Source organism: Trematomus bernacchii, unplaced genomic scaffold (assembly GCF_902827165.1).
Source record: "Trematomus bernacchii unplaced genomic scaffold, fTreBer1.1, whole genome shotgun sequence".
Taxonomy (NCBI): Eukaryota; Metazoa; Chordata; class Actinopteri; order Perciformes; family Nototheniidae; genus Trematomus; species Trematomus bernacchii.
The window spans coordinates 11,289,654-11,308,504 of NW_022987973.1; the positions used below are offsets into that span (position 1 = coordinate 11,289,654).

At 43.7% G+C, this 18,851-nt stretch overlaps 1 protein-coding gene across 10 annotated transcripts in view; it reads left to right on the forward strand.

Annotated features, from left to right (window-relative positions):
* Positions 1 to 17,751, forward strand: part of cbfa2t3 (CBFA2/RUNX1 partner transcriptional co-repressor 3) — a 38,499-nt gene extending 20,748 nt beyond the window's left edge. For 3 of the 10 annotated variants that reach the window (XM_034116818.1, XM_034116827.1, XM_034116825.1), the window contains exons 2-12: positions 2,410 to 2,565; positions 4,541 to 4,782; positions 5,046 to 5,135; positions 5,907 to 6,088; positions 8,588 to 8,871; positions 9,368 to 9,453; positions 10,607 to 10,940; positions 11,372 to 11,440; positions 12,131 to 12,184; positions 14,122 to 14,312; positions 15,313 to 17,751. In XM_034116818.1, coding sequence (XP_033972709.1) covers positions 2,410 to 2,565; positions 4,541 to 4,782; positions 5,046 to 5,135; positions 5,907 to 6,088; positions 8,588 to 8,871; positions 9,368 to 9,453; positions 10,607 to 10,940; positions 11,372 to 11,440; positions 12,131 to 12,184; positions 14,122 to 14,312; positions 15,313 to 15,684 — 2,060 coding nt within the window. In that variant the 3' untranslated portion in view covers positions 15,685 to 17,751. The remainder of the gene's footprint in view (positions 1 to 2,409; positions 2,566 to 4,540; positions 4,783 to 5,045; positions 5,136 to 5,906; positions 6,089 to 8,587; positions 8,872 to 9,367; positions 9,454 to 10,606; positions 10,941 to 11,371; positions 11,441 to 12,130; positions 12,185 to 14,121; positions 14,313 to 15,312) is intronic. The other 7 variants (XM_034116820.1, XM_034116824.1, XM_034116821.1 and 4 more) reach the window with 7 other exon arrangements.
* The last annotated feature ends 1,100 nt before the right edge of the window (positions 17,752 to 18,851 follow it).

The window sequence follows — 18,851 nt, forward strand, 5'->3', positions numbered from 1 at the left end:
CGGTGGGAGCAGACAGACAGCACGGCCCCTTATCTTCCTCTCCTATCCTCTCAAAGAAGAGACAAAAATAGCTGTGTTGTAAACACAACATTTCACATCACCTTCTTGATCTTTTGATCACACGTGGGCCCAGTTTTGTTCACTTGAGTGTAACCTCAGACTTGTCTACTGTATATGGGAAATAAACTACTCTCTATAACACAGTCCTGCAGTACACTCTGCATACAGTGGCACAGTATATTTGATCAAAGAGGAAGTTTACTGAAACATATGGCTGCCTCTTTACAGGAAGCAGCCCACCAATGTGGCAGCACAGAGAGCTTGCTTGTGTGTTTAGGAGATCTTTAAAAGAAAATGGCTGCATCTATTTATACCAGCGCTTCCCATCTGCCTCTATCTACCACCTTGTGTGTTTATGTTTAGTGCGTCTGGCATGGGCAAAACAGCGGAGTGCCCCTCGTGTTCTTGAGGATCACTGTGTCAATGGCCCTCGTGCAGCACACTCCAGAGTGGCACTCTTTAAATACAGACACCAGCTGTTGAACGCATCTAACATGAGCTCTCAGAAATAGGCTAACACCAAGGACTGAGGCTAACTGAGGCAGGAGTCCTGTGGAGGAAAACACTGGGTTTATAGTTAGCTCACGAGGAGTGAAATAAATGAAAAACTTTATTTTGAAGTTATTAATATTATTAGTTTGTGACTACAATAGATTTAAAGTTGTTCTGATGTTTGAAAGGCCATGAGCGTTTGGAATTTCGTTTTTTATTATTAGTATAAAAAGTTGTTATCTGCCTAATAATAACCCCTTTTCTGCACATTTTTTATTTCCATATTTCAGCACAAATAATACAAAAGAGGTAAATTGTTCTCTTGTCCTGCCTCTCATATTAGAGGATTTGCTCTTTATTTGATTCTAAAGTTTATATTTATTTTATTTTTGGACTTAAACAAAACCAGATATTTGATGGCATTTTTGACGTTTCATAGACTACAGTTAATTATTTAATAAGTAAATAATCTGCAGATGAATCGATAATACAAATAACCAGTTGCAGCTCTACATTTTGCCCTGTGTTAATTGCAGAAGCCGTCTCCTGTGCACATTACAATATAAAATGTGAAATAAGCCTTTTGTTTGGGATCCTTAGAGATCAGACTAAAGTTATTTTTCTGTAATACATTGAGAGACAGGTAAAGAACAGAAAAAGAAAAACAGAGAGAAGAGATTTATCGGGGATCAATGAATGCCACATAAAGTCTATGATGTTGTTTACATCTGCTTTGCTTGTGCATAAAAGATCTTAGATTATAAATGCATTTGTTTACTACACTTAATGGTGTTGTGTTGTAGTGCAGAAACACACACATTAATGTCTAAGATATAAACCGAGCTGCATATTGATTTTTTTATTGCAATGCACACATTAATTGCGTTCCCTTCCAGTTACACACATGTACACCTACTCTAAAGCGACCTCCTCACAGGCTGCAACACCTCCCAGCTCAATTTACATTGCAGGAAGATCTGGTTCCAGCAGCTGCACCGACACTCGGACATAGACATAAAGACAGTCAACATATACATCACAAATTAACAGACATACTGCTTATGTATTCGGACTTGTGTATGCAGTTGTGTGCATGACAAACACACACTGTATGTAGGGACTGGATGAGGCCCTCTGCCACAAACACACGTGTGTGAGGCCACAGTCCTCACACACTTGTGGCCCCAGAACATCCGTGTCATGTTTTCTTCTCATGTCCCAACATCCTTTCCCTTCACGCAACAGAGCCCGGGTTGCCTTGTTTGGTGCTGGCAGGGTGTCTGGCAGAGGACAGTGAAGCTTCTGGTAGCAGGACGGAACTCTGCTGAAAGCCAGGCCACAGTGACGGACAGCAGCAGATCCAGCTGCACTTGTCACTGACTGTCAAGCCGGCTGTCTGAACTAGGGGACGAGAGGGGACAGGCGGGGAAGAGTGTGTGCATGTGAATATATGTGTGTGTGTGTGTCTGGGGGTTGGAGGTTACAGTGGAGGGGCACTGATTGGGATGTCAGAGCTACATGGAGTGTATGTGTGTAAGAGAGAGAGAGGGAAAAGAGAGGGGGGGTTCAGTGAGCAGCAGCTGAGCGAGTGAGCAGGTGTTACTGTATGTCTCCCAGGCCCATGAATCTCCAACAAGAGAGACACAATGGAAGTTTGGATTCATTTCCACTCCCTGCATTGATTTGTTTTGGCTGTTTTCATGGGGCTTCTGGTTTAAGGAAACAATCGATGGGTCCCAGGTGAAAATGTCAGTGGTCCTTAACCAGCTGTCTCCACTTTGTAAATAGGGTTTTTTTTCATACTGGAGCACCATGTTGATGATTCTCTTATTTTTTTCTCCTTCTTTCAAATGGCAGGTAGCAGAGTGCAGAAGGTTGGAACAATGCCAGATTCACCTGCGGATGTGAAAACCCAACCCAGGTCCACCCCACCCACCATGCCTCCTCCACCCCCGGCTGTTAGCCAGGCATCCAATCGTAATGCTTCATTCACCCCTGCTACCAGTAAATCAAGTAAGGACCCTTTCATTACTATTTTATGTGAGGTGCTAACTCTTCACTGATTTTGAAACCTTCCTTCTCAACATAGATGACATGCATATCTTAGTGTTGTGTCCCGATGAAAACTGTGCTCTATTGAGGTAACCAGTGGCCCAGAGGTTAATATGGATATCAGATACATCAGTGATCACTACTGTATGTCCAGGGTTTGATTCCACATTGTCATTCCCAGTCTCACTCTCCCTTTTTTCACATCAATTATCAACCCAACTCTTTTTAAATGGTCCTTAATTTGCCTTGAAAGTGAACTTGTAAGAATGCTTTTTTACTGACGATGTTTCACTGTTTTTAAGCTCTGCTAAACGCTAAAATAAAAGGATTCACTCATCAGTCTGTAATAAATTACACAATTTAATACACTTTTGAAACTGCAGGGAATCTACAATGCACCACACGGCCATTTGTCTCTCTTACATCAACTATCATGGACACTTTATATGCTTGTGTAAAGGGAGAGAAATGACAAATATGTGTTTCTTCCCTGTTGAACAAGTGTTGGAGTCATTTGTGTGTCAGGTGTGTGTCTCTACAAGCATCTATCCGTGTGTGTCTTCTGGTGTGTAGAATGCCCTTGCTAGTGGGACAAGTGTCTCTGAGCGCATGTGCGAGTGCGGCTGTGGCATTGTGTGGTCATGTGTGTCCGTGTTGTTTACCAGCTGGTTGGGCGGCGATGGCTATGGTGGCGTTGCGGTTTATAGACTACTTTCTTCCCTATATAGCAATGACAGGCCATGTTGTTTCACCTGTTGTGGCGGGCAGCCAGCAGTGTAGCTCTCTCCCTCTTCTAAAACCAGAACACAAGCGCTGCCTGTTGGGATCACATGGGTAAGTCCATATGTGTTCAGGCCCTCGACCCAAAGATTAAAGCAACAAGAAGTATATATAATAACTAGAATAATTCAGCAAGTAAACTGTATGTAGTCTTGTTTTCATGTATGTTTACAACATATAGTGGTGCAGTCCACAATAGCTCACTGCTGAGTCCTGTAAATGCATTTTTCTTTTTTTAAATGATGTCGCTTCAGCGCTTATAAAATTATAGTTTTTATGTAGTTTAAGAGCTTTCATATGCTACCATAATGAAATGGAATCATTCATTTATGGGTACATTTATATATAGTTTGATTCAAATTAGAGAAGTCAGTTTCATTTTGTCATAATTTGTTCACAAAAATGTCCAAAAAAAAGATATGGCACACTGACGAGACCGAAGATGGTTAAGAAGGGTTTTCAGTTTTCACTAAATATTTTCTCACATAAATGAAATATATACTCAGCATGCATTTGCACGTGAGTGTGTGTGTGTGTTTGAGCTATTTGTGAGTTTGTTTGTGCCGGCAATACAAGGACTATGTGAGTGATTATATATCTGAGTGCCGAGTCTATTCTAAACCTTAAAGCTGCAAATCTACTTTCAGCTGGTGGACATGTGTAGGGCCAGATTTAGCTACACACCTGCTATTGGAATAAAAGTAACACAGGCCACAGCACTATTTTTGGCACCTCTTTAACAAGTTCCTCTTATAGTTGTGTCCTATTGAGTGAGTTAGTGAGTGAGGGGGAGAGGGTGAGGAGCAGAGTGGAATACACTGATACAGGGGGAGATGGAGGGGGATGGGGGGTCAGATGGTACCACTTGTGAGACAGCTGAGGTTACAGCAAACACACACACAAACACACTCACACACAGCGCTCAATCCAACTGGCAGAACCACTGAAGTCATGATGTGCATTTCATGCCACAGGCTTCAAAGGTAAGTCTTTTGTGTGCTTTACTAATATTTCATCTTAACCACACACTCCTCTATCAGCAGGATATAAGTGCATCTGCCCTCATCACGCCCCCAGATCTGTCAGATGCCCCCAGGACTCTCAAAAACGACTGACCCAATTCACGTATTCTCTTCCTTCTGTCTTTAATCTGCAGTGCTGAATGGAAGCAGCCACTCTCCTACATCGCTGAACGGTGCTCCGTCCACTCCTAACGGCTTCAGTAATGGGCCGGCCATGTCTTCGACGGCTTCACTGTCCAACCAGCAGCTCCCCCCAGCTTGTGGCGCCCGGCAGCTCTGCAAACTGAAGCGCTTCCTGACCACGCTGCAGCAGTTTGGCAACGACATATCGCCTGAGATCGGGGAGAGAGTGCGCAGCCTCGTGCTGGGACTGGTGGTAAGTTGTGATCAGATTCATGTGGTATTACTGTGATTAATCTTTCCAAAATCACACATTTATATCCATTTATTCATTCATATATTGCATACAGTTTGCCCCCAACTCAATTTCTTAATGTTGGGCACAAAGAATAATAACCATGGATTTACATGACTAACTTAAAAAAAATCCTTTTTGAGACTCCAGCTACTCTGTAGGATAGTGTTATATTAGTTTGTCTCTTTGTGACTCTGCTAACCCTCCGTGTTGTCTTTGGGCAGAACTCCACCCTCACCATCGAAGAGTTTCACTCCAAACTTCATGAGGCCACCAACTTCCCTCTGAGGCCGTTCGTCATTCCCTTCCTGAAGGTAAATACTGATTGATGTTTATACGGCCAGTGTTCAGGACTGTGTTTGTGTGTGTGCAGACACTGTATGTATGTCTTTCCTATGTGCTAATTCATATTTCTCCCTCCAAACAGAAATAGAGAGGCTAAAAAGCAAACTTTGTATTGATTGGAAACCTTTATTGTGTTTACTGTAGAAAATGTTGAGGTGTGCTTGTGATTGTCCGTTTGCACAATTGTTGTGTGTGAGTGTGTCAGACCCCGTGGCATGTGATGAGCCTCCACATCTGGGATATTACAGCAATGGCTGCGCTCTATCAATCAGACAGTTCTGAGAGGGCTATTTGACAGCACTGACACACACACACACACACACACACACACACACACACACACACACACACACACACACACACACACACACACACACACACACACACACACACACACACACACACACACACACACACACACACACACAATCACACACACACAATCACACACACACACACACCCTGGAGGGAGAGAGAGAGACACATGGCAGAGGAAGGTGTCAGGAGACCTCTCTTATCTCATCCTGTCTCTTCATCTATCACTTTCTTTTTTCTCTCGCTCTAATCTGGCATTATTTCACTCTCACCCCACCTATCTATTATTCCAGCATGACTTTCTAGCTCACCTCTTGTCCACTTAACACGCTGCTCTACTGTTACATCAGCTCAATAAATCTATATCCTTCCTTCTACAATGTATTTCACTTTTAATCCAGAGTTTTCTGTCTTCTCTCTCAAAGGCAAACCTGCCCCTGCTGCAGAGAGAGTTGCTGCACTGTGCCAGGTTGGCTAAGCAGACCCCAGCTCAGTACCTGGCCCAACACGAGCAGCTTCTCCTGGACGCCAATGCCAGCTCGCCCCTCGACTCCTCCGAGATCATGTTGGAGTTGAATGAGCACGGCAAGAGAAGGACCCCTGACAGGTAGCGTATCTCCATTAATTACAAAAAAACACATACAAACACACTTCAGAGGCGGATACGCACACACTTTGGCAGACTCTTGCCCACGCTCTGTTTTATACGACTTATTTAGAGGTATTTTAGAATGCCAAGTGACAAGAGGAGGCTATAAATCTTCGGTGCGGGAGGCGGAAGTCTGGATATCCCCGATGCCAGGTTGGCTCTGCCAGCTGTCTGGGAGGGAGGGGTGAAATAAATACAGTGTAGGAAAACAAAGAGAGTGTGTGAGAAGAGCAAAGAGAGAAAGAGAGACAGACAGGGAAGGGAAGAGGGAGTTAAGTACTGTAACTGTCCTCAGCACAACCCAAAGACAGAGCGAAAGACCAACAGCGAGCTGTAATGGTCGCACATTTCTCAAGAAAAATGTGCTTTCTTCCATTTTCTTCCTCCTTCACTTCCTGGCACTGTCCTTCTTCTTTCCTGATCACCTTTTCACCTATCCGTCTCTCTCTATCACGGTCTCTCTCCCCCTCTCTCGATCCCTCACTTCCTCTCTCGTGCTGCCTGGCCTGTGGGCTCCCAGCAGCTGTCCATATGCCAGGGATGTGTCCAGATGGTGATGTGCTGACCGTAACACTGAGCACATCCTGAGCGGGGTTTGGGGAGGTGGGCAGTGGTGGTTTTGGATGGGACTAGGGCTTGGAGCTGAACGTGCAATCCCACTGTAATCCACACACCTCCGCCTACTGACCTGTGGTTTATACACAGCTGGGGGGGGGGGGGGGGGGGGGGGGGGGGTGGGGAGGGCGATTTAAGCTGGGGCAGGGCCTACATCGCGCCAGCTGTTCCTCTGAGTTGTCAGATACTACAGCCAGGGATGTGTACGATTATAGCCATCATACAAACACACCCACACACACACACACACACACACTAACACACACACACACACACACACACACACACACACACACACCACACACCACACACACACACACACACACACACACACACACCATCTCCATGGGGTAGCGCTGCATTTATTTGCTTTGATCCCCAGGATGATAAATAGTGATTTGCATCCAGTACCTGACTATTGCCATCCAGCTAAACAGATTAATATCAACACTCCCATTTAAACTGTCCAGATGGCTGGAAAACACAACCTCTCACACACACTGACTTAAAGTACACAGACAGTAAACATCTGCCAAACACATAGCATTCAGCCCATATTGCCCCTAAAGCCCGAGAGCAGAGTGGGAGGGAGAGGGAGAAATACTTGCAATCTAAGAGTTGGCTGAGGGATATTCAGATTAAGAGCTTGAGTTGCAGGGTGTACAGTTGGACTTGGCTTTGTTTGCTACATATGGCGTACAGCTGTGCAAAAGCTTTTGTGGGGGCCTGCCTTACTGTAACTGAACAAAAAGGCCAGAATACATGTGTGTGAGTATGTGTGTTTGCATACACCATGTGAGAGTTGTTGTTGAAAGTTTGTGTTCCTGAGGTAATCTTAAAAAAAACACTTTGAGAACACAAACACCAGAAATTAATGATATCAGTCTACGGAGGCGTGTGGCGCAGTGTATAGAGCCTTGGTATGGGGATCAGATGGTCACAGGTTCAAACCCCACTGCAGTCAGCATGTCGTTGTGTCCATGGGCAAGACACTTCACCCCAAATTGCTCCTGTGGGGATTGCCCACAGTATTGAGTATGTAAGTCGCTTTGGATAAAAGCGTCTAACAAGTAATGTACTTGTTTAGCATGTTTTTACAGCAGGTAATCTTTCGTCTGTTGATCTGATTTCAAGGGCATTCTGGTCTTTGCTGGGGCATGTTTTCCTAAAGTGTGAAGTAATACACTGGCATGGCATATTTAGCCTGGCAAAGCCATCCCATCCCACTGTTTTCACATTACTCATTGTGGTCTGGCAAGGCCATAGATGGACTAGCTGGAGAAACATGACGCACTAAACTTATTTCTCTTCCTTTTGACAAATGCTGTTACAAAAACCTCAATGAAAAAAAGTTGAGATGAGAAATTAGCCATGTCGTTTCTGGCTTTTGTTTTAAGATGCTAGTCCAGTAGGCGTCAAAAACCATTTCTGGTTCAGTGTTTATTTAAAGCAGTTAATCGATTCTTTGGTAGATTTTTGTGGAATAATGGTAAATGTGGTAGTGGAAACAGAGATTAGAGGTAGTCTGTCTCAAGGGCATGGCTTAGTGGCAAACAAAAACTAGATTGTGCAAACAGAGATTCGTTTTCCTGTAAATAATATGTATTTTCTAACACAATCTTTTGCTTAGGGGTGTGCTTTTGATACTGTATTCTGCTAGCTGCGTGGTGCTGACATTATCTGCTGCCAGGCCAATTCTTTTAAAAGGATATCGGAGTCTGGGCTACTACAAAATACCAATTATAGTCGCCTCACTGCATTAAATAGTATCATGGTAAGGCTTGCCATATACAACATCACATCTATGGTGGTTTTAACCCACTCCCCTGTCTTCCTTTGCAGGACAAAAGAGGGCTCAGAGAGAGACGGCATGCACCCGGAGCACCATGCTAAGAGGCCCTGCACCATCAGCCCCAGTCAACGCTTCAGCCCCAGCACAGGTCTTCCTGCTCACCCGCCTCCCAACGGCCTCCCCAACCACCCTCCCAACGGCCTACCACATCCACCCAACCCCCAAATGGGACCCCAACACTATCGCTTAGAAGACATGGCCCTGGCGCACCAATACAGAGACGCTTACAGACATAATGAACACCGCGACACCCGAGACAGGCACCGGCCGACAGGTAGGACGGCTGCATTCACACAAATCTATGGCTCTAAAGTCCTCAGTCATACGGTCAACATTATCTGCTGGTGTATATCTAAGTGGGGTGTATGTAGAGAACAAAGGCCAGTTGTCAGTCCGGTGTGATAATCCTTGTGGCAGTGCGTCTATATAAAGACCACATCCATACATGCCTACATGCTACAACTGTGGCAACCATATGCCTTCCCTCTGCTTTCCCAAAAGGAAACACATGAATTATTTGCCAAATTGTCTCACAGACGAGGCTATGCAAATACACAATATGTTGTTTTGTTTGAAATAAAAAATGTCAATCACTAAATTGACAACTTAACAATAAGAAAAAACAAGGAAATTAATAGGTAAAATCTATTCTGAGAACCACCAGAAATAAATGACGCTTTGAGTTGGCTGCTTGGAGTCAGTAATACAATATACTGTATAAAGTCTACTGTGTTGAAGTGCTGAATCTGAACCATGTTTTTGTCTTGTAGCAGTGCATGGAGCCCGCCAAGAGGAGGTGATTGACCACCGTCTTACTGATCGAGAGTGGGCAGAGGAATGGAAGCACCTAGATAATGTAAGTATCAGCATGATAGCTATGATTAAAGTCAACCCCCTATTGGTTTCATTCATGAAGGAGTGGAAAAAAAGAGCTAAGAGGCAAACAGGTGATCGAAGCTAATTTTAGTGGGACAGGAGCTGTTGACAGACAGAACAACCTCCGTCCCATCTGAGTGTGCAGTTGACAGACAGCTGACCATAAGAGGTCTGTGTCAGAAGGGTGAAATAACAACAGATAGACACCTATAAGGCTTTCTGGCACCCAACTATAAGAAGACAAAATCATGTTCACTCGACACACACACACACACACACACACACACACACACACACACACACACACATACACACACACACACACGCAGAGAAACAGGGCCCCAGATGGAGCTCAGGACCCAGCAGAGCGCAGCTCCAGCTGGGGAGAGCAGCTGAGACAAGAGCTGCAGTCATGGAGAGAACCGGCCAGGCCTGGACCCCGGCCAAATTAGAAACACTTCACTGAAATAAATATAGCTAACTCAAAAGGGAGGGAGGGAGTGGTGAGACAGAGGGAAGGAGGCAGAGACAGAGAGGGAAAGATCAATGGGAATAATGATATGAATTGAATGTCAACCATGTAAAACACATTTGGCAAACCTGGCCGGGTCTGGAAACAGGGCACCGTGGAAGAAAAGTGACACTGTTTACAACACGGGGGAAGGAAAGAAAAGAGAGGGAATCTGTTGAGTTGGCAGGGAACGGAGCAGAAGGGTGGAAGGAATGGGCTCGACTTTTTCATCAGCAGCCCAGCTGTTACACTATTGTTGTTGTAATGCTTTTAGACATTGAAATTCACCAACAAGCACACCGTCCATGAACAAAGACAAAAACACTCAGAGACATTCACATGCAAACATGCACGTCTGCTACGTGGTATGTCTTTAGGACGTATCAACATATTGTGTGCAGATTTACTGCAAGGTTCCAAAAGCGACCTTTGCCTTTTAAATTTGCTTTCTTCTTGTGACCTTTGACATTTTTTCATGGATTTATACAATTGTGTTTAAGTAAAAAGTATTTACTACTGTGTAGATGATGCATTTTTATCTTTTTGGGGGGACTTGTTCTTTGTGACGTGGGAATTTGCAATTTGAATTGAATGGGGCACTTCTTCCATTAATTTATCACAGAGTGACTTTTCAACTCATCAGCATCCTGTCCCATTGCAGCTCCTGAACTGCATCATGGACATGGTGGAGAAGACGAGGCGCTCTCTGACGGTTCTGCGCCGCTGCCAGGAGGCCGACCGGGAGGAGATGAATCACTGGATCCGGCGTTACAGCGACGTGGAGGAGATGAAAAAAGGTGGGAGCAACGGACAGCACTGCCTTCCTCCTCCTCCTCTTCCTCCTCCTCCTCCTCCTCCTCCTCACCACAACTCCTCCTCCAACACAGCTAGCAGCAGCGAGTCACTGCCCGTAGGAACTCCCTCGGCTGCTGAAAGGCAGACAGGCAGACAGACAGGTAGACAAACACACACAGGGTCTGTTTGGCAAAGCATAACACTTACAGCAAGATAGTGCTTGTTCAAAAGTTAGATTATGATATTTTTCTGAAAATGCACAACTCTAGATTATGCTTTGAAGCAATTCAAATCAATTTGCAACATCTTGGATCTTTAAAAAATGTATTATAACCTAACACAGCTAGCATACTTAATAATGTTATACATTTGTATTCACTTTTCTTACTCCCGTATTTACTCCTGAATTCTATTTCTTTCACAAAAATTACTGAAAAAGTGAATGATGACTTATTTTCTGATGTGATCACACATTGTTTCAAAAAAAATAATGGAAACTATAGGGTAGTCTTGTGGATGTGTGTTTGTGCAGATCAAGAGTCTTTCACTGTGTGCAACTGAAACTGAGACTGTGCCTGCTTGTTTGTTTCAGAGATCCACAGAGACTTCTTACACAGGCCTCCATCAGGATACCTGCCAGAAGAAATCTGGAGGAAAGCCGGTAAGAGTCGGGCATCCCCGTTTCTATATTGTCTCCATTATTGACCCCAGACAGACTAACAACACACACACAAACAAACACAGAGTCCCCACCATAAGTCTTTACGGCCCTCATCCTGGCCATCAGGACACACCGAGCAGAGTCCATCAGGGCAGAGGATTGGAGGCCCTCTGTGTCATTAGGGCTAAATGCCCTCCATCTGTCACCACTATGAAGGGCAACTGCAGTTAAAGCTGCAGTGAGAATGCATTCACCTGGCAGGCCGCAGGAGCAGAGACCAGGTCGGAGCTTAACTGGTCTCTGTTGACCTGAGAAACACACCCTTTTAAGTGTTTACACCTTATTTTGATTGTTTTGTAGCAATACGCACAGTACGCACACTGACTACTGAATCCAATCCAGACATTTAGATTTACAGACAAAATAATCCTGACCATGGTTATTCTTTGTCACTCAGTTTGTAGCCCAGGTGGGGGTGTTGCATTGCATGGGCCATCTTGTATGGTGAACATTAGATAAAGCCCATCCCAGGAGTGAACTGGTTCAGCCCTTGTTCCGCCCCAGTCCCAGCACTATTATACTTCAATGCCCTGCGGAGGGAAGATGCTGCTGCTGTCGGCAAAATGCTGTGCTGCATTTTCACCTGCAGAAAAAAAAAGCTCTTATTAATTGCAGTTGTTTTTCATACAGGTACTACAAGCATCCCACTATCCCCGGCACTAAAACACCTTCAAAACAGGCAGGGTGAGTAACAAACCTACATCATCTCACGTGTGTGTGTGTGTGTGTGTGTGTGTGTGTGTGTGTGTGTGTGTGTGTGTGTGTGTGTGTGTGTGTGTGTGTGTGTGTGTTGTGTGTGTGTTGTGTGTGTGTGTGTGTGTGTGTGTGTGTGTGTGTGTGTGTGTGTGTGTGTGTGTGTGTGTGTGTGTGTGTGTGTGTGGTGCTGTGCGTGCGTGCGTGCGTGCGTGCGTGCGTGCGTGCGTGCGTGCGTGCGTGCGTGCGTGCGTGCGTGCGTGCGTGCGTGCGTGCGTGCGTGCGTGCGTGCGTGCGTGCGTGCGTGTGTGTGTGTGTGCGCTTGTGCGTGTGCGTGTGCGTTTGTTGTGTGTCACCTCTATCTCAGCAGCCAGGTAGTCTGCAGCACCTCTTGCTTTTAATTAAAAACAGACACGCATTCTCTGGTCTGGTTCAGGTTGAGAGACTGCAGTGCTTTTAAAAAATAAGATCTGAAGTGTGAAAAGGAAGACAGAAAATAACACGTCTCAGGGACTTACAAAATCCCTGTGGAATTAAAACGTTAATATTGCTGTCCCCGTGTTTTCCATTAAGTGCTAATTGCCCCAGCATCTGCTATGCAGTCCCCTTGATAAGAATTAATTAAATTTGCAAAGTAATCTTAGTGGTGCATGCATTAGGCCAGATAATTGAGAAGCTCAGGATAATGCAGATAGGGTTTTGTAAAGGAGAGAAGAAAGAGGAAGAGGAGGAGGAGGGGAAAAAAGGGAGTAGAAGTTAAATGAAGGATAAAGGTAGGGAAAGATGGAATGAAGGAAAGCATTGAGACATGTATCTGAGTGTGACTGTGTGTTGACATGATTGACAGAATATTCACATTTTAGTATAAGAATCAAGCTCAGACATGCACACAAAGCCATGCGCATATACAGTATACAGCAAAGAGTTGGATAAGGCTCCCCCACTCCTATCTTTTGTTACAGTAGTTTGAAACTAGTGGAGTGGCGAGGAAAAGTGACAGTTATTTATGAGTTCCCTCAAACAAACACTGACTGCAGGAAATAGGGAGCAGTGGAGAGAACGATATCAGTCTCACCTCCTACTTGGGTTGGCCTAACACACCTGGATAGCCACTTGTGTGTCAATCGTGTATAAGGATGTCTACTACATGGCACATCAGGAGGAGGTGGAGCAAGGGGAACAATCAAATGTAATCTTTTAAAATGTTGCTGTCTTTGATGGCACAGGAAAATGAAAACCATATTAGCATATTAATGAATACTACTTATTTGGAAACCTATTTATCAGGTGTTTAAAACCCATAAGAGAAATCATGTAATGTAAATGTGTTGTGCACCATGAGGCAAGTAATGAAAGATGCCATAAAGTAATCACTCCTGCCTCTTACTAAGAGAAGACTGAAAGAAGTATCTATTTTAAACTGCCATCTGGAAAGGAGTCTACACACCTGCCTGTTGTAAAAACACAGCTTCCTCACTCATACTGTTTGTGCTTCTGCCAGAAGCTTTGTAGAAAGCCCTGCAGTGGGGATACACATGCCCATTGGCGGGGAAATTATTTACTTTTCTCTGTGCACATTGTCTAGCAAATTATAATAATATTATGTCTATGATATGATGGCAGCCATGCAAACAGGGATTCCTCGGATGTTGTTTGAACAGCCAAGTTAGTGACAAAACTTTGGAGACATCTGCTGTTGTTAGCACTGGAAATGATTGTGGCCAGACGTGTTTGAATTAATTATTGAAGTCTGGCTGTTTCCCTTTTCTGGAAGAAAGTTTTAAATCTTGGATGATGTACATCTGTTCGCTGAGATACAACAAGATGGCAGCTTAAAGAGTCTCAATAAAGAATGACACAGCAGGCAGGATGGGACGATGGCCGCATGCACTCACACCTCTCTCTCTCTCTCTCTTCCTCTCTCTCAGAGGAGGCAGTGAACGAGGTGAAGCGGCAGGCGATGTCAGAGCTGCAGAAGGCGGTGTCAGACGCCGAGAGGAAAGCTCATGAGATGATTTCAGTAGAACGATCTAAAATGGAGAGGGCGCTGGCCGAGGCCAAGAGGCAAGCCTCTGAGGAGGCACTCACAGTCATCAATCAGCAGGAGGACTCCAGTGAAGTGAGTATCACAGACACCACCCCACATTTCACCTCATTCTCCAGTGTCTTGTTCTTAAATCTAATTTCACCTTCTTGATTTTAAAGGCTGTAAAACAAAAATGATCTCAAGATATCTGTGAAGTAAATTAAAGTAAATTATTTTTCAAAAGTTTGTATGAGGCTGTCTTTAAGATATAAACAGGATAGGTGCACAACGTCTACCTGAACAAAAGCTGCTTTACTCACAAGGCCTTTACTTTATGCTAAACAGCCTCGTCCTGCATTAGGAGAGTGCAAAGATTAAACAACAAAATATCTAATAAACACAATGGCCAAGCGTGAGAAAAAAAAGTTAAAAGTTCTTAAATATAACAGAAAAGCTGATCCCTGATGCACAGGAAATAATCTGCTCAAAATGTATTGAACATAGTTTGCATTGTTGTGCAATACATAACATTTCAAAAATCTATAAAATATGTAAGTTAACGTAGTTCAGGTTTGGTTAGTTTACTGCATGATAGAAACGGGGTCCCTTAAGGAAAAGGTTAAGAACCACTGCTCAAATTCTTCACTCATTTTTTATCGCTACATCTATCACCATAAACCTTGTTCCCCTTGTCCCTTAAGTTATCCTGTATTGTGAAATACACACAGCTGGTTGCTCTTGGTTTGTTGCTACACCATGTTGTCATGATTGTTGAAGTCCAGTTGTCAGTGTAAATAAAAGCAGACAGACCCAGGTGGTCGGAGAGCCAGGCGTAGAGCCTTTACAGAGCAGTTGACCACCACCTGCTGGTTACACAAACTACAGGCTTTGGACCAGGACTTAAAGCCTTAAAATCCAATCCCTGTGCAAAGAGTAACAGAAAAACCCTTAATACGTCAAAGATTATAATGGACTATTTTATAAAGTAATCACTTTTTTTAAGGTTTCATTATATTTATGTTAGAAATATTTAACTGTGCTTTCCTGGGACAAAAAAGAGACTTATTTTTATCAACCCACTCTCTCCCCACTGTCTCACCAGAGCTGCTGGAACTGCGGGAGGAAAGCCAGTGAGACGTGCAGCGGCTGCAACACGGCTCGCTACTGCGGCTCCTTCTGCCAACACAAAGACTGGGAGAAGCACCACCATGTCTGTGGTCAAGGCCTGCAAGGGATGCCAGGGAGCACCCCCTCCTCCTCCACAGTGTCCTCCAGTGTGCCTCCCACCCACTCGGAGAGCACCCCTCCAGGAGCCTTGTCCTTGGCAGGCCAGAGTAGTGTTGTGGGAGGGGCTGGCAGCGGCAGTGGAAGTGTGTCTGCGAGTCCCAAGGAGAGCAGCTCCAGCAGTGCCTCTCGCTCCACAACTCCAGCCACCCCCGCCCTGCTGGATGCCACTTCTCGCTGACGTCTGACGCTTGTCCCCTCCCTGAATACTGATGCGACTGTGCTCACACTCCACACAAAACCAAACTGAGGAATCTTCATCGCACACTGCTCCCTTTCCTCTCCCCCGACTACTTATTTCCCTGTTACTCTAAGCTCTTCTGGGAATCTTCTCACTACCTGATGATAGACTTTAACCGTTCATCTTTCCCCAAAAAATAATTGTTCTGTCTTTGTTCTTTCACAACTACAGCCACAAATACAAAGATTCCAGCCTGGCGTTCAGTGTAGTGAAAAGCATGAAAAGTGTCTCCTATCTGAGTTCAGTCACAGACTCATATCGGATGTGTTTGATGAAAATTTGACTTGAAGATGTGCCCTAAGTTATTGAACACGTTGAACCCTGTCTACACAAGACAAGTGCTTTAGTAAGGCAATATTAATAGGGGGATGGCTAGGCTGATTAGCACTTGGATTGGATTTCCCTTTAATTTAGCACCAATGAGAGAACAGTAGTCAGCCCTGAGATGTGTACTACCAGTGCAAACAGCTCGCTGATGTGGCACTTATTCTAAAGTGAATATCTTTTTTCAAAGAGACGAGGGAAGGGGAAAACCGTGATGCGACTTATTCCTCAAAAACACAGCTTAGTATTTATTCAAATGTTTCTTTCTGGCTTTAAGGTAAAACAAAGAAAAGTCCAAATATTCTAAATGAAGAATAGTAGTGATGGTGATGCTGATGTTGACGATAGTAATGATATGAAAATAAATTAATTTTAAACTGCTAACTACCTTGCTAGCGAGCCAAGAAAAATCTACACCGGACTCACCTCTCTATACCATTGTGAACCCAAATGAATTCAAAGATGAAAAATAACATGATCCAAACCTTTGTATTACACTGCCAAAGTGAGTAAGTAAGCGATAAGGAGAAGCACTCATCTTATAACCAAACGCAAAGCAACATCACCTCCTCAGCAGATAAGTCAGCCCTGAGAGGACCAGGCTGCAGAGGAGCTGCAGAATGGGAGATATTCAGACATTTAAAAATACAAACTGTGACCTGCTTTGATCTGCAGCTGCCTCCTGCAGTCTGGACAAAACTATAACAATCCCTCAGTGACGGCCCAGACTCGTGAAAATGGACAATGCTGTGAACTTGCCTACAAGAAAGACTTAATTCAATGGATGGAAACCCTGCCACAGTGTGATTTTTTGAATGGTAATTGAGAGGACAAAAAGAAAAAAAGAGGGAAGTCAAAGCTACACAGCCTCAAAGAAGGTGACCATACAAACACGGCGTATAGGAACTGCCAAAAACCTCAAAACAAGCTTGAAAACATTGTTTGTGAGTCATTTTCTAAAGCTCCACAACGAGGAGATATTTCAAGGAATTGCTGTTACCTTTACATTCACTCCCTCCTTTTCCAAAGCATGATAAACTGATGACAGAGCCTAGTGAAGGGCGTGTAGACTTGGTTCTCCTCTCTCTTTCTACCTCCCCTCACCCCACACCTCCCTTCTACGCTCTTCCCCGACTTCTGACTGGCCCTATCCCTGGCCTGCTTCGGACAGAGCCTCTGAGCAGTCACGTGGGAAGGGTTCGAACCTGCTTGTAGATATTGTTCCTCTTTTCAAATTTCAATAATGTCTCTTGTCGCTGATGTCCACATGTGCTGCCCTTGTGTATATCCAGGAACACGGACTTTGTTTTGGTTTTGTTACTTTTCATTTGCCTCCTTTACGTTCGGGCGGAGCAGTGAAGTCAGAGCAAGGAGGACTGTTGCTAATGAGAGGAAGCCCCACATTGTACTTATTGTTTGATTTGTTGTATCTATATTATTGAGATGAAACCCCTCTTGTAGAATATTTTGTATTGCTCGCATTGTAAGACAGTGAGAGGACAGAGGTGCAATATGAAGAGAATTCAGCTACTGAATGGAACCTCAGCAACTGCCCATAGGGTGTCATATAATATAGATACATATAAATATATTTAAAGTAACATCGGTAACTTAATGTGAATGTACATAGTATTTAAAGAGGTCCAAAAATGTGTTTGCCAAATAACAGAAACCTTTAAAGTTTAATGTCCAGAATATGATTTTCTCACAGTACATTTATTTCTACACATTTCTCAAATGTCCTTTTCTTTCTCTCATACCATTTTAACCCTTTCAATTTTCACTCAAATCAAAGTGTCCCTGAGTGTAGGAAACTGTTGGTAACAGGGGTAAAGTGTCATAATGCAGCTGAAAATGGATGAAAACAGATTTAAGGGTGAATGGACCCTACAAAACTTCCAGAACATATTTTGTATTAGTTTATTAGGCCTTAATTTACAATATTTGAGAAATCCAAATCATACTGCACCACAAAAGACTTTTGACAAAATTAATCAAATGTATTTTACTTTAATCTGATTATTTTATGCAATGGTAAAATAATCCATGCTTCATTCACCCCAGGTCAGTTTTCATCCTGCAGGAGGGGCCTCAACAGTGTATCGATAAAAAAAAGCCCAACTATATTTAATAGTTTAAAAAAAAAGGAAGGAAATAGTGGTGGTTCAGTTTCAAATTTGGATAATTCAAAAATTATCAGGAATTGTAATACTTATATATTCTATTATGTCAAGTGTTCAGTTCCTGCCACTGACCCTCTATTTCTTTTAGTCCTCATCATCATATCGTGTGTGAGTGTGTGTGTGTGTGTGTGTGTGTGTGTGTGTGTGTGTGTGTGTGTGTGTGTGTGTGTGTGTGTGTGTGTGTGTGTGTGTGTGTGTGTGTGTGTGTGTGTGTGTGTGTGTGTGTGTGTGTGTGTGTGTGTGTGTGTGTGTGTGTGTGTGTGTGTGTGTGTGTGTGTGTGTGTGTGTGTGTGTGTGTGTGTGTGTGTGTAGGAGTATTTGTTTCACCCAAGGTGCAGGATAAGCCATTACATAATATGCCAGTATTAAGCTACAGTAAACCTCTAAGCTAATTTTGATACCTGATCTTTTTTTTATTTTAACCGATTATTGTTTATTTCAAAAGATGCATGTTGGGCATATTTTTCTCAACATTTTTTTCTCCAACCTTCTTCCATATATTTCCACATGCGCAAGGAATGTGATCACCTCTGTTTAACACAAGTATGTAAAGCCCCAGACCTTTACTTACAGTAAAGCAATAGATGGCATGCAGCAGCC